Genomic DNA, 15,857 nt, shown 5'->3' on the forward strand with positions numbered 1-15,857 from the left:
TTAGCAAAGGTGAAAGAAAGTAATGCAGTATTGATATGATAAAGGCATATTGCCAATATGTTATATATTTCATATGAGTATTTTTCAGATCAAAGTGACAGTGGGATATTGTATTTCTTTCCCTGAGTTGGAGATAAGTGAACCTTTATTTAGTGTAAGACTTGCTAATTTTTTTTAAACTTACAATTGTTAGATGTAGTTTCTTTATATTAATTTACTGCTCACTTCACTTATTGACAGCTCAGAGGAGGATTACATAATAAACGAAAAGTAAGATGTTCAACGACTAATAAGAAATGAAAGAAAAAGTTTCAAACTTTGACATGGTTGAAAGAGATACAAATTCCAAATGTTGAAGTCTCGGCATTGGTCTGTTCTATTAAGCATCCTACTTTGGAGCTGGAGCATCTATTTCTCTACTGTTTATTTTCTTTGTATACATGGCAGCAAACTATTGGTGTATGAGAAAATGTATGATGATAATTAAATTTTTAGTCTTTTATTTAATTAATTTAAAAAATATCCACATGTCATTATTTGATTAGTGTAGTATTAAAAGATGTAGCATATGAATGAGCTGATCCGCTCCGAATAAAAATAGGGATAACACGAGAATTAATGGTTTAAATCATTATTTTAGTGACAAGATTTTGATATTGCATTTTAGATAGACTTTTGAATAAAATAAAGGCAAAATACATTCTTAGGCCCTTATACTTTAATCAAAATGTTTATTAGGTCTTCGTACAATTTTTTCGTTTTAATAGGTCCTTATACCTTTCTCATAAATTTCATCACATCCTCGCATAATTTTTTCGTTTTAGTAGGTCCTTATACTTTGATTATAACTTTTATTAGGTCCTTATACAATTTTTTATTTTAAGATATTCTTTTACTTTTATCTTATATAATAATTTATATTTAATTAAATTTAATGAACCTTTTAATTTTATTATTTAGCTTATCTTATGATTATAAATATTCAGAAAAACGTATCTTTCAATATAAATATAAATAATCAATTGAAAATTCGGATAGTTATTCTAAAAAAAACTTCGATTTTAATCTTCAATAATCACAATTAATCTTTTTATTATTCTCTGCAACTTATTGAGATTATTGGATAACAAGATGATATTATCTTTATAGACTATGCTAAGTTAAATAATGAAATATTAAAAAGTTCATTCAGTTTAATTAAATTTAGATTATTATCCAAGATAAATGTAAAAAAGTCTATTAAATAAAAGATTGTACAAGGACCTAATGAAAGTTATGATAAAAGTATAAGGACCTACTAAAACGAAAAATTGTACGAGGACCCGATAAAAAAATTGTCATAAGTATAAGGACCTATTAAAACGAAAAAATTGTACAAGGACCTAATAAACATTTTAACTAAAGTATAAGGACCTAAGAATGTATTTTGCCTAAAATAAAATATATTTTAACTTTACGTAGTTAGAAAATTTATATCTCCAACTATTGCATGTTCCATAAAAGTTAGTAACAAAATGATATAAAACATGTTTCTTTTAAACACGTCTGATTAGTGACGGATCCAAGATAAAAAATGGAGAGGACGGAATTGCTACTATGCTTCGTCCTCGAAGCAAAATTAGAAACAAACGAAGGGGGCGACTAGGGAAAATATACGTTTGGATCCATGGTAACTGGTCATCGGAGAGGGGCAACCGTACCCTGGATACTACTGCATCTGATACACATTGCAATAATGATATACCTGTAAGATATATTTGGTCGATAAAATGTGTACTTTTATTTAGTAGGGGGTGGTGGATCACCTACTATAGTTTAAATCACGACACAAAATGCTACGCTAGAGTCTCCACAATAAGGCGGAACAGCCCCGCCACATCTCAAAAAACACTTATGCCACGTCATCACAGCCCCAAAAACACTTCCGCCTAGTCATCACAAAATAAATTAAGAAAATAAAAAATAAAATAAAATAAAAAAACATGGTTTCACAGCCGCGGCGGCGCCGACGCCTCATAATAGGCCACCGCCGGGTACGGCGCTCTCTCCTAGAGGTGCCCACGGTTCAGGAACCGACGGTTACGGTTCAGAACCGCCGGTTCCGGTTTTGGAAATTGTTGAACTGGAACCGAACCGCAAGGGTGCTTCGCGGTTCCGGTTCCGGTTCCAACACCGCCGGTTTCGGTTTCGGTTCCAAACCGACGGTTTTTTCGGCGGTTTTTCACAGTTTCGAACCGCCGGTTTTTTGCAGTTCCGGCTTGGTTTCACGGTTTTCCAGCGGTTTTTCGCGGTTCCGGCATGGTTTCGGTTCGAAAATTTTTGAACCTGAACCGAACCACGGTTTAAAAATCGACGGTTTCAGTTCGAGAAATTCTCACGGTTTCGGTTTTAACTGCCGGTTCGATAAACCGTGGGTAGGTCTACTCTCTCCTCCTCCGTGGCACCCACATGGGCGGACAACAATTTGGGATCAAAACGCAGAGCCTCCTCTTTCATTCTCTTTCTTTAATATTTTTATTCTTATTTTGTATTTTTAAATAATGAATAAATTACTGTTATCATTCTTTAATAAAATATTTAGCTCAAAAATATGTTATTTTTAATTTTTTTTTCTTTCGGTTAATTAATGATTTTTTTAAAAAAATTTAACTTTTATTGTAGTTCTCCGTTTTGAAATAACTTATAAATATTTTATTTCATGAATGATAATGGAGAGTACTTTATATGGACTCATTTTATATTCCCTCCATAAAAAGTAGATCGCATTAAGCCATTAAGAATGACACGAATTTTAATGTGAAATTGGTGACGTAAAAGAGAAGGAAAAAGAGTAAGACAAAAATAGGGTTAGTGGAATATGAGATCCATATTATTAGTAGTGTTTAATTGTGTGATCCTTTTAAATTTGGTCTATATTTTATGGACAATTAAAAATGGCAAATATGATCTATTTTTTCTTTGAATGGAGGGAAGACTGTTTTTCAATATTTTAATATAAAACCAAGAATCAATCGATATATTGGATAAAGAGAAAGAAAGAGAAGGATGAAAATATTAAAAAAAGAGAATGAAAAAGGATGATGAGAAAGCTGCGTTTTGTTCCTAAATTGTTGTGTATTAAGCAAAGTATTTTAATTTTGTGATTTAGCCTCAATACGGGATCCATTCCCGTATTACTTCCTTAGTCCCACATGTAATATTTTTTTTTTTTTTAGTTTATCCTATAAAAAATATTATATATATATTTTTTTTTTATAAAAATTTTTTTTTTAAATTAATAAAAATATAGTATTATTTTCTCTCTCCACTTAACACATAAAACAACGTCTCCTAAAATCTTGTGTCATTCTCTAAGTGTGTCATCTATAGACGATGGGAGTATATCTTCAATATCAAATACTCCGTCCGTCTCAGATAGTTTGTCTCATTTTGACCTGGCACGTGGTTTAAGAAATATAATGAAAAATGAGTTGAAAAAGTTAGTGTAATGTAGATCCTACTTATATATAGTAATTTATAATAAAATGTGAATAGGAATGAGTTAGTGGAATATGTGGTCCACTACCAAAAATGACAAAAAGTAAAATGTGACAAATTATATAGGACCGATCGAAATTAAAAAATGAGACAACCTATCTAGTACAGAGGGAGGAGACATTTGGTCTTTAGCCTTGCATCCTCATTAATGGAGTATTAACTATAACAAATAATTTCATTTACAACATATTATACTCTGTATTACAACATTATTGTAATCTACCCCTTGTTCCGCCGTTAGAAGTTTCAGTTTATCATCTTAGTCCATCCGCCATTAGAAGTCCCGATTTACTTTTACTATAAATGATAAGTACATTCCACTTTCCACTAACTCATTCCTCTCACATTCTATTACAAAACTAGGGCAGTGCAATTGGTTCTGAAGGGGCATATTTGCAAGAATGACCAATGATCAATTCCCACTACTGCCGTGTGATTGCAACACCTTTCAGGCACAAGTATGAGGCCTTGAAAGTAGACTTCTGGCAGGACAATGAGTTACACACTCCCCCTTAATGGGCCATTGCGTATGCTGATTGAACACCCTTCACAATATTGTTGGGCTGGGATGTGGGGGCCTTTGGGGTTTAGGTTTCAACCTTTTGCAAAAATAAAAATAAGTCTCACATTCCACTATTTTTTGTCACACACTTTCCTTTATATTTCTTAAAATTTGTACCAAACTCAATTTAGAATTGACGAACAACGGAAGTACATGCTAATAAATTTCTTCTTCAATTTATTGTGACTGAAGTCTGATTATTCTGTTATAAGTTAAGACCCAAAACTGTCCTAATCAATATATGTATCTATGTTATTTTAAATTTAAATTTATTTAATTTTATATTTTTAGTTGTCGAATTAAATACTGTACTATGTTTTTAGAAAGTATGAACTCTCTAGTTTTTATAGTTTTTAGGAGATGCATGAGGAGATGGTTTAGGTGATCCTTACGTAGGTGCAGCACGGGTGCTATTGAGCTAACATTAGTCCATAAATAACAAAGTGGTCTAAAGGGGAACTTGAACTTTTGATCCAGAATATGGCCCTGCCAATTCGAATATATTTACATAGGAGAAGAATCTATTAGACGTTATATATTGTGCGCAAAATCCAATTCAACCATTTTAATTCGATCGACTCTCTCACACATCAAATACCCATAAAAATAATTTAATAAACAAGTTCCCAGAGACCAAAAAGAAAAGGGAAAAACCCAAAATGTCTCTGGGGTATGCCGAGAAGCTTTCCTTCATAGAAGATGTGGGCAACGTTGGAATGGCGGAATTTTTCGACCCATCTCACGTTTTCCAGGAAAAAGTAAAGATTTTTTTGGGGGTCTCATTGTTCTACTTTGTGTTTTGGCTACATTGTTCCTACTGTGATGCATTTTCAGTGCTTGTTGATGAATTCTTTCTTCTTTCTTAGTTGTGCTTCGATGATCATTCTATCTCTGTTTGGTATTACTTCAATTAGCTGTTTAGGTATCTTTCCTCTCAAATTATTGTCATTCTATCATAGGAGGGTTTAGTGATGCCCTAAACTAATTTGTTTGGTTCTTCCGTGAAAAATGCTTTCTGGTGAACAGCATTATTCATTGTTATGTTGAAGCATTTATTTTTCCTCGACTCTTGAGAAATGATCTAATGGAACCCGATTTTCCCATTTTTGGAATTTTGAAATCATATGAAGTGATTGTAGGTATTTGTCAATCGAAATTAAGGCTGGTTATTGGGGGATTCATAGTATAGATATGATCAAACTGATGGATTTGTTTGCAGAGGAAGTGATTGAATTAAATGACAACCTTTATCCATTGTGTACCAAAACCAAGCAAACCAAGATGAAGTTACTCTTGAACCCTTATAAATCTTAGCATCAGATTTTCCCTTTGGAGTGATTGTTAGCTTATGTGTTAAAAGGGGTTGTACTTGTAGGTTACAGCATCATTCGAAAAATAGTCTGATGAATGTTTGACTGCAACTTAATGTCTTCACTTCAGGTTGAACGACTCGCTGGGATGATTCAAAAGGTCTGACCTGGCGATGGTATATATTCATCGAGTTCGGTTGTCTCAATTAAACTGAAGAGCCTTATATGTTCATGCAGAGCAAGCACATGGTGGTATTCACTGGGGCAGGGATATCCACTTCTTGTGGTATACCTGACTTTCGTGGCCCCAAGGGCATCTGGACTCTTCAGGTACTGGGTGGCTCAGCATTCCATTCTTTAAGAACATTTTGACATGATTTTAATAGGCTCCACCAAACAGGCAAACATTGCATCCTAGAAACATTCTATTTGTTTGAATGTGATCATAGTGCTGTCCAATTAAAATTCATTTCTTTAATAAAAAAATTAATAATGACTTTTCTACTGGAATAATTTAATGGACATTTATTGAATTTGTGTCTCTTGATCATGAGTTAAATTTTCATTTTAGTTGCTTGATAATGCATTTCTTGATCTTGTCATGGGAGAGCAATAATTTGAATACAGCACCACCTGGCATTTGACATGGAAAAAGTGATTTCAGTCAAAATAATACCTTGTGCTTTTAAACCTCATGGCTAAAGACTTTAGCTTTATGCATCCCTTGAGGAAGAAAGGGAACGATAGTTAGCATTTAGTAAGCAAATTATGGTTGGTGGATCTTGAATCAGTCACAATAATACCTTGTGCTTTTATACCTCATGACTTTAGCTTTATGCAACCTTTGAGGAAGAAAGAGAACCATGGTTATGTTTTAGTAAGCAAATTATGGTTGGTGGATCTTGATCGTCGCCTCTTTTCATAGAATCACATGGTTGTTAGTGCAACATGTTATCATTCATAGCATAGCCTAGCCGCTTTAGTTTGGTTTCTGAGGTGAAAATCTCACATACAGTTCTGGAACGGGAAAAATAATTTAGTATCTAATTTTCTCTCTGTTAATTAATTATCTATTCCAATACATATTGGAGAGCTCACACTCTTTCGCAATCCTACATGGCTCTCCAAGATAATTATTTTCTCAATTTTCTAAATCCTTCATTTTAAACCTTTTTTTAACTCCAATGCTTTTTAATATTAGAATATGTCATGTAGCACTTATCTATCTTAATTATAGGTATGAGTGCGCTAACTTCTAAGGTTACCATTTCTACCTTCATAGCCACTGTAGTTTGGTTTCTTTTTATTGGTACAGATGTTTGTAAAGTTATTATTGCTTGAAACTTTAGAAGACCCCCGCCCCTGCCCCTGTTATTTTTCCTAAGTTATTATCACACTGATTCGCAGCGCCAAGGCAAAGCCTTGCCAGAAGCATCTTTACCTTTCCATCGAGCAACACCAAGCACAACCCATATGGCACTAGTTGAATTTGAGAAGGCTGGTATCCTGAAGTTCCTGATTAGCCAGGTATGCCTTATGCCTCCATGATAATGTTAAACTGAACATAATTGGAGGTAATCGGTTCTATCTATTTTCTACACTCTTCTAATACTCCCTCCGCCCCTTAAAATTTGGCACCATTTGATCCGGCACTGGTTTTAAGAAATGTAATAGAAAGTGGGTTGAAAAAGTTGGTGGCATGTGAGTCCTACTTTTATATACTCCCTCCGTCCCTGAAAATTTGTCACCTATTTCCTTTTTCGTCCGTCCCTAAAATTTATCACTTTTCACTTTTACCATTTTTGGTAGTGGACCCTACATTCCACTAACTCATTCCCACTCACATTTTATTTTAAAACTAATATATAAAAGTAGGACCCACATGCCACTAACTTTTTCAACTCACTTTCTATTACATTTCTTAAAACCCGTGCGGGGTCAAATGGTGACAAAATTTGGGGGACAGAGGGAGTATTAGTTTTGAAATACAATGTGAGTGGGAATGAGTTAGTGGAATATGGGGTCCACTACCAAAAATGGTAAAAGTGAAAGGTGACAAATTTTTAGGAACGGAAAAAAAAGGAAATAGGTGACAAATTTTCAGGGACAGAGGGAGTATTAAAGAAGGATCAGACGGACGTCTTGAATTTATTTTTCTTCTTTAGCTTTTCCACTTTTGTTTTTCTGCAATTATATGATTTCCACTTGAAATGCATCATATGAAGTATATTTTACGCTTGACATCTAAAGTTACATTGTTGTTCTTGATTTGGCGGTTTTAACTCTGATTTTGTGGCGACTTGTCTGATATGCTAGAATGTTGATGGCCTCCATCTTCGTTCTGGAATACCCAGGGAAAAACTTTCTGAATTACATGGAGACTCCTTCATGGAACAATGCCCATCATGTGGAGCTGAGTATGTATTTTTAATATGATTTTCAATTAAAATTAATAGTAAGTTTTTAATTCAATTTGTACTTGTCGTTTTATCCATTGCACATAGAATGTTATCTTTGGAGCTTGGACTCGCTTGCTTATAATGGTTAATTCCCTTGTAGATATGTCAGGGACTTTGAAATTGAGACTATTGGGTTGAAGGAGACGACTCGCCGATGCTCCAAAGCAGGTTGTGGTGCAAAACTGAGGGATACTGTTCTGGACTGGGAGGTATAATTTTCTTTGGGGAACCCTTAAATTTGAGCTTGTCAATAAGTATTAATAGATGTTTTGATTCTCCTCGTCTGTGGTGTAACTTGAAAGGTTCAGTGAGTTCATCATACCTTGTTTACCTTTGGGTCTGAGAAAAAGTTAAACTCCACGATATCATGCACACACGCGTCATTTTGTAATCTCATTGCAGATCTATGAGTAATGAATTTGTAGTAGTTGATGAAATAGTCTCCTATTAGCTCTTCGATAGGATGAACTACAAAGATCATAAAATTATTACCTTTTGAACATTAGATTTAATTGCATGCACTATGAAGTGTGAACAATGATCTAAAGTTTTGGTACTATTATCTGCTTTGTGATTTTGGATTGGACCTGGTGAAAAGCTGGCTTCACTCATCATATTTCAAAGCCATAGAGCTAATGTTCATTTTATCTGAAAGGATGCTCTGCCGCCTAAGGAGATGGATCCTGCAGCAAAACATTGCAAAATGGCTGATCTTGTATTATGTTTAGGAACCAGGTATTTAATGAAATTATATCTACTTGTGCAGCGATATCCATCTCTTTCACTTTGAGAACTCAGCATTTTTTATGTTCTTTAAAGGCTTAATAGATCTGCTCCTTTGCAAAAATTATAAACCTGGGGAATGCTATTATCATACAAAATGATTTTCCTCTAGGCACTAGTTAAGCTTGGTCATAGCCGAAGGAAGCTTTGGTTATTAAAATGCAAACTGGCATATAACTCCTGTTTGTACTAAAAAAGTAAGTTGGTTTAGCCGTTTAGGTAGAGCTATGTCTTTTGCTGAAGCCTGAAAACGGAACTTAATATCATGAAATTACAAGAATCGAGATCTTCAGAAATGCACGAGATGTTCTTATCTTAAAATTCTACTATCCTCAGGATGACTCATCTTGCATTAGAAAAATGTAGCTTTTCGTCAGCATTTAAAATCCTGGCTGTCAACAATGGTCTTATTGCTTCACCCTAAGCCCTAAACCTTAAACGCAAGTTGTTACTTGTGAGGTTTGCGGATCTTGTCATGCCACCATCTGCAACTCATTTCACCTGAAGCTATCTTGATTTTACTCTTTTTAACTGATATTACACTCTGCAGTTTGCAAATTACTCCTGCATGCAATTTGCCCCTAAAATGCCTTAAGGGTGGTGGGAAGATCGTAATTGTGAATCTCCAGGTAAAGGGTGTCAACAATTCTGAATCCCAGCTGAATGGCATGTGATATCTGAAGTGTCTCTAAACTTTCATATGTAACACACAAGCAAGATGAAATTGCTCTATCCTAGGGCTTGTAGCTTAGTGGTGTTCCTCCTCATTTGCGAGGGTGAGAGATCTGGGTAAAAATTCAACCCCCCATCCCCCAACTAAAAAGAAAGAAAGAAAGATGAAATGGCTGTTATTTTGGCACTTGGATTAAGATATGCTTTTTAATTTTCAGAAAACTCCCAAGGACAAGAAAGCGAGTTTGGTGATACACGGACGTGTTGACGAGGTGACTTTTAATGACACAAACTTCATTTGTTTATTATTTTTATTCATCCAAGATAAAATCTTAAGAATCTTTGGGTTATATTAAATTAAGTAAATGAAGGTACTGAATATAAATGAAAATAATAAGGCTGGGCACTCAGCCAAGTTGTTTGATCTCATTTTTTTCTTTCACCTGAAACCATTCTTCACTTGCGCCATGTTTCGGCTTATAAAACTGCACCCTTTCACAGTTCTTCTTTGACCCAATCGTCACCATCTACATTGACAGTGATATAGCTTTTTGGCGGGAATGACTATAATTTTGTTGCATAAATGTTATGATTTCTTAACTCTGTGTTGTGATAATGGCCAAAATTACCTTTTTTCAGGTGATGACAGGAGTTATGGGCATGCTAAATATGCGTATCCCTCCATTTATTAGGATTGATCTTTTCCAGATTATTATAACCCAGGCCTTAAGTCTAGGTATTGTTTTATCTCAAAATGATTCATCAATTTGCCTTCTTTTTTGTTAATATTTTCTTCATCTGAATTTTGACTTACTGTTTCTAATGTGTAATCCTAAATATTCTTCAAAGACTTTCATCTCACTTTTCATTGCATAGGGTCCTAAAGTTTATACCTTATTCTATATCCCCAATTCCCCATAAAACTTCTACCTGTATATCTCCAACTTGTGGAATTGGAACTTTTTTTCTTCTTACATTTTCATTAACTGATGATTATCCCCAATGGATTATCCCAGCACTCCAAGCATCTCATGTTATGACACTGCAGGCCAAAAGACCATTTATAAGTAGTTTTATCTGGTTTATGCCAGATGTCATACTTCTATTTTTATGTAAAAGTTCACTCAGAAAATGCTTGCAACTATTTTATGTAATTTTGCTTTTGATAGTTGTTTACTTTTTTCTCAGATAAAAAGTATGTGAACTGGACCCTCAGGATAGCCAGTGTGCATGGGAAGCAAGCACCATTGCCTTTTATCAAATCAGTAGAGGTAAATTGATGAACTTTACTGATTTGACAAATTATACATGCCCATACTGAGTTTCTATTAGTAAATGAAAGGCAGGAGAACTCATCACTAACTAATTTGCTTCTTGATTAGAAAAGGAAACAAGTCACATTAAGTTTCTTGCTTTTTTCTGTGGGAACAATAAGCAGTTCCAGTGCTGGTACTTAGTTACCTGATAGTAGTAGTTGTTATTGAGTTCTTTGTTTAGCTGCTGGGTGTTAATATTTGAGCACATACTTGGAGACGTTGATAGCTGTGGTTGGTTATATAATAAATTATATATATCAATGGATCTGGAATACGTTGCCAGTTAGATTAACCATTTGGGACCTTTTGCGGATTAACTTGCATTTCTGGTTTACTTTGGGGTCTTTACTTTCTGTTGTAATCGGACACTAGGTTTCCTTCACTGAAAGTCTAAGCATGAAGGCAGCTGTTTTATATGATCAACCTCTTCATCTCAAAAGGTATATATACTTCATTTCTATTGTAGCTATGTCTTAGAATTATCCAAGTCCACATAGAATGAGGCCGGGGTTATATTTGCTGTAAAATGTCTCATATTCTTTTCTCCACTGTGGAGTACTTTCTGGAAGGTCTTTTTCCTAACACGAAAAATTCTCATTTTTCATACCTAAACTCTCGGAGTGCTCATTGGTCTGAATGCCTTGTGCTTATCGAAGTATGACCTAACGTGTATATTTGTTTTTCTGGACCAAAAACTATTGTCCATTGCTTATCAGGAGGACAGCTAGGAGTACAAAACATTTGGATGTTTTCTTGACTTTGCAGTTCAGTACTGGTTGCAAGTGTACACATGCAGATCTCAAAATACCTGTTGATTTTGAGGTGAAAATAAACTTTCCTTCAAGGGTTTTAATTTTTAGCATTATCATCTGTTCCTTCTGTAATCCCAAATAATACCTTTATTACTCCCTCTCGAACTATTTCCTTATTAGTATGTCCCTGAAAAGAATGAACTTTCTTATTTTGGAATAGTTAAACAACACATTACCCCTAACACATTACCCCTGCACATCATTTTAAACTTATACCATTACACTACACTATTAATGATGTAGAGCCCACTCTCCACTAACACTACTTACACTACCCTTTATCTCTCTCTTACTTTACCAATTATACATTAAAACCCGTGCCGAACAAAATGTTCATACTTTACAGGGACGGATGGAGATATTTTTATTTTTCTTGGGATAGCTATCAATTTGTTAATGCTTTACATACACGAGATAAAGTTATAGTAAGACCTGTCTCATAGCAGTGAGAGATTTGGGGATTCTGCAAATATGGATTCTTAGTAACCAGATATTTCACGAGGAGAATTTGGGGATGTCACTTGATAAATAGTATAAGCCAATTCATGCATGAAGTATGCAACTTCACAGAGTCTCGTTCATGATATTCGTTGCAGAGGGTCGGGTTAGGGAGTTGGTGGAAATATACTTTCTGTGCGCAGATAATGCCTAGAAATCAACCTCATATTGTTGACTTGCATTACACGGTATTTAATAGCACGTTATCTTCAGATTCCAACTGACTCTCTTAAGGAAGAAAAGGATTCTATCATCGAGAAGCTAAAAGAGCGAGCAGTGAGAGAGGCATGCTGCGGCCAAACAGCAGTGGTGGAGAGGAGGGGCATATTAGTTCCCAAAAGTGAGGTCATCGTCCATGCAATTATTACAAACATTATAGAATACGGGGATTCTTTGGAGGCGTCTTCTCTGAGTAACGGCTTGCTTAAGAGGAGAAACGAAGGTTTGATAGACAGCGGGATTTGTTGGAAGCGAACAAAGGGGCGGAAGCGCACGAGTAGGCATAGAAGGTAAGTTGGGGGGTGTGATTTAGCTGTGTAAATATTGAGTAGAATATGGTATGGGGATTTGATCTCCCTACATTGCTACAGATATTGAAGTTGATGGGGTTGGGATCTGAGGAGTACTTTGTTTTTTTGGTAGATGGCACTCTCAGTCCACCTTAATTATAGGAAACTTGAAAATATAGATATTGTTTCTAACTTTGTGATTTTATCAATATGTTTCTACATAGGAATGATTAGGGATGGGGAAAAATACCGAAAAAATGATATATCGCTCGTATCGTATTGAAAAATATCGAAAAATTATCGAATTTTCGATATATCGTAATTTTCTATACGATACGATATCGTATCGTAAGTTTTCGATACGATAACGATATGAATTTTCTTATATCGCGATATATCGATATATATCGAAAATACGATATATATCGAAATTTTTTGATATATCGATATTTTCGATATATATCGATATTTTATTTTCGATATATATCGATATATATCGAAATTTTCGATATATATCGATATTTAACGATATATCGAATTTCGGTACGATATATCGAAATATCGATACGATAACGATATGAAATTTTTTTATATCGAAAGTTCGATATATCGAAATTCGATATATCGAAACTTTCGATACGATAACGATATGAAATTTTTTCATATCGATATTTTCGATACGATACACGATACAACGTTTTCGATACGATATATCGTATCGACCCATCCCTAGGAATGATATGCTACATACCTTATGTGAGCTTCTTATGTGAGCATCACTCTCGTTTGACGCATGTTTAGTATTGTTCGTTTTGATATATATATTTAGTTTGATTCTAATGTGAAATCAAAATTTTAATACTCCCTCCGTGCTATAGTAGTAGATGTCACACTTTCCTTTTTAGTTTGTCCCACGAAAGATGTTACATTTCTCTTTTGGAAAAAGTTTCTTCTCACATCAATTATAAAATTATATTTTCTCTCACCACTTAACACAGAAAACATCTCCTAAAATCTTGTGTCATCTTCCAAGTGTGTCATCTTCTTTTGGACGGTGGGAGTAACATTTTTTAATGAAATCAAACTAAATATATAAATCGAAATGAACAATATTAAACATGTATCAAACGAGAGTGATGCTCACATAAGGTATGTAACATATTATTACTCTGTTTCTATATTCCCTCTATCTATATTGGTCTGAAAATTTATGTTTGATGCACGAAAGATTAATATAAATGTGAATTACGTAGGGCATGCTTGGTATGATGGAATGAAATGAGGGTGGAATGGAATGGAGGTTGGAATGAAATGTCAATTTCCTTGGATTTTTTTTGCATTTTTATCCATTCACCCATTCATTTCATCACACCAAACAAATGAATAGAATGGAAGTAGGAATCACATTCCATTACACCATTCTATTCCATCATACCAAGAAGCCCCTTATTATTGTTTATTGCGACTGGTTGATCACCAATCTCCACCAAAACGACCCACTTCTACTTTTTAATAAGTTGATAGTTGGGGCCATCTTTGTTTTCCTTTTACCGTTTTCTAACTACACTTTCTAATTTTATTTTCCCATTCTCACGTTCTCTCAATTCATTCATTTTTCTTCCTATTATTATTATTATTTTTTTTTTCATACAACAAAAGTAAGACAATGGATCCAAATAATTCAACCCTATTCAAATTCGACCCAAATTCAACCCTACTAGGGAATTTAATTATCGAAAACCAAGCTACTCTTGATGGGAGTGTTAGAAAAGGAAGTAAATCTCATTCCCTGGGACAGAATATTTATTACTTACCTTTGGTTCATATACTCCCTTGTCCCTTGCTAAGCAATGCATTCTTTTTTTTCATTCATTTTGAAAAAATAATACAAAGTATTTAATAGGTGATGTCGAGGGAAAATAAAGTAAAAGAGAGAATAATGCACTTCTCTCTCTTACTTTACTTTCTCTATACTTTAACTACTCCTTCCATCCCATTCTAAGTGACACATATCGTTTCTGGATATCCCACTTTAAATGACACATTTCTTAAAATTGAAACATCAGTCTCTCTATTTTTTTTCTCTTACTTTATTCTTTGGTTAACTCACAAAATAACACTACATAAATTTTCGTGCCGGAAAAGAAATGTTCCACTTAGAATCAGACGAAGTTGTATACTCTCTCCGTCCATAAAAAATAGACAAAGTTATAATAACACAAGTTTTAATTCGCAAATTGGTTAAGTAAGAGAGCTTACTGGACTGTGGAATTCACATTTAGAATGATGTGTATGGTTGGTATTTGTTAAAACTTTCCATATTTAGAATTGATCTAATTTTGATGGACAACCCAAAATTTTAAAATTAGTTTTTTTGTGGACGAATGTAGTATTATTGTTCCAAACAAGTGCAAAAAAGAGCATCTCGCTTAGCTAGGGATGGAGGGAGTACTATATTTGGTGTATATTCTTTTCTTTTGTAATCATCGATTCATCTATACAAAAGATGAATCTCTGTTCCTCATTATTCTTTCAATAATTCAATACAGAACACAATTCTATACGATTTAAAACTTCCCATATTTAGAATATTAATTACTATTATTCTTTCATCAGTTTCTAATTGGGCTATCTTTATGCCAAAGTTTATGCAGGTTGAATCTTGCTATGTTGGAAACAATGACAAAAAATGGTGCATGTTATCAATAACGAGAAGTTAGTTGAATCCCAAAACACACAGGATGCTGTATTGAGGGAACCAAAACTTCACCTTCAGTCATGTAAAAATATATGGGGATAAACAATGTGGACACAACTTATGCATGAGGAAATACAACAATCTCCCAAGTGGTTTTCATGTACAATCCGATAATCGGACTGTCCAATGCAAAAGCATGATCTTCTACAATTCAAATGCTAAAACACGCTATATCAAAATTTTACCATTTTTGAAAAACAATTATTAGAAGAAGAGCATAATCCAGGTATGGCCATGATGTTGACAACTATAGACTACACCCTTCATTCGTTCGAAAGCCATTAGTAGAAGAAGAGTATAGTTTGAATGGAATCAAATTGAGCAGCTTTGTAAGGCTGCAGAGATTAGCACTTTTGCGGAGACGGTGGACTGGTTGCATCATGTCTTGGAGGAAGACGATGGAGCGATGATGGAAAATTTAACAGCACAATGAAAGCGGGAAATGACTACTCTATTCGCCGAGGATATTTTTATTCGAAAACATAAAAAATAACTACTCCATTCATCCCTGAAAAACAGTCTCAATTTTTTTAGTGTCCATGAAATAGTCTTATTTCCAAAAATGAAAAGTTTCTCAATCATACTTTACCCACATTTTCTCTTTTCTCTTATAATTTACTCACTTTTTCTCCTTTTCCATT

The 15,857-nt window shown here is 34.3% G+C and overlaps 1 protein-coding gene across 1 annotated transcript; it reads left to right on the top strand.

Moving 5' to 3' along the window:
• Positions 1-4,658: 4,658 nt before the first annotated feature.
• SRT1 (sirtuin 1) lies at positions 4,659-12,679 on the top strand. The gene is made up of 14 exons (XM_089057989.1): positions 4,659-4,857; positions 5,540-5,569; positions 5,647-5,739; positions 6,817-6,936; positions 7,726-7,826; positions 7,969-8,077; positions 8,524-8,603; positions 9,202-9,280; positions 9,542-9,595; positions 9,963-10,059; positions 10,512-10,594; positions 11,012-11,079; positions 11,356-11,461; positions 12,163-12,679. The coding sequence occupies exons 1-14, from the start codon at positions 4,759-4,761 to the stop codon at positions 12,460-12,462; spliced, it is 1,419 nt and encodes a 472-aa protein (XP_088914115.1). The 5' UTR covers positions 4,659-4,758; the 3' UTR covers positions 12,463-12,679.
• Positions 12,680-15,857: the final 3,178 nt, after the last annotated feature.

The sequence above is a fragment of the Salvia hispanica genome, chromosome 5 (assembly GCF_029641045.1).
Source record: "Salvia hispanica isolate PSC_SH4W2 chromosome 5, Shi_PSC_v1, whole genome shotgun sequence".
In the NCBI taxonomy this organism is placed as follows: Eukaryota; Viridiplantae; Streptophyta; class Magnoliopsida; order Lamiales; family Lamiaceae; genus Salvia; species Salvia hispanica.

Bases quoted from the DNA above. Each gene is read 5' to 3' on its own strand.
- SRT1 (XM_089057989.1), top strand. From the start codon at position 4,759: ATGTCTCTGGGGTATGCCGAGAAGCTTTCCTTCATAGAAGATGTGGGC. The intron at 7,827-7,968 runs GTATGTATTTTT...ATTCCCTTGTAG, and splicing joins TGCCCATCATGTGGAGCTGA to ATATGTCAGGGACTTTGAAA. The intron at 9,281-9,541 runs GTAAAGGGTGTC...TTTAATTTTCAG, and splicing joins TCGTAATTGTGAATCTCCAG to AAAACTCCCAAGGACAAGAA.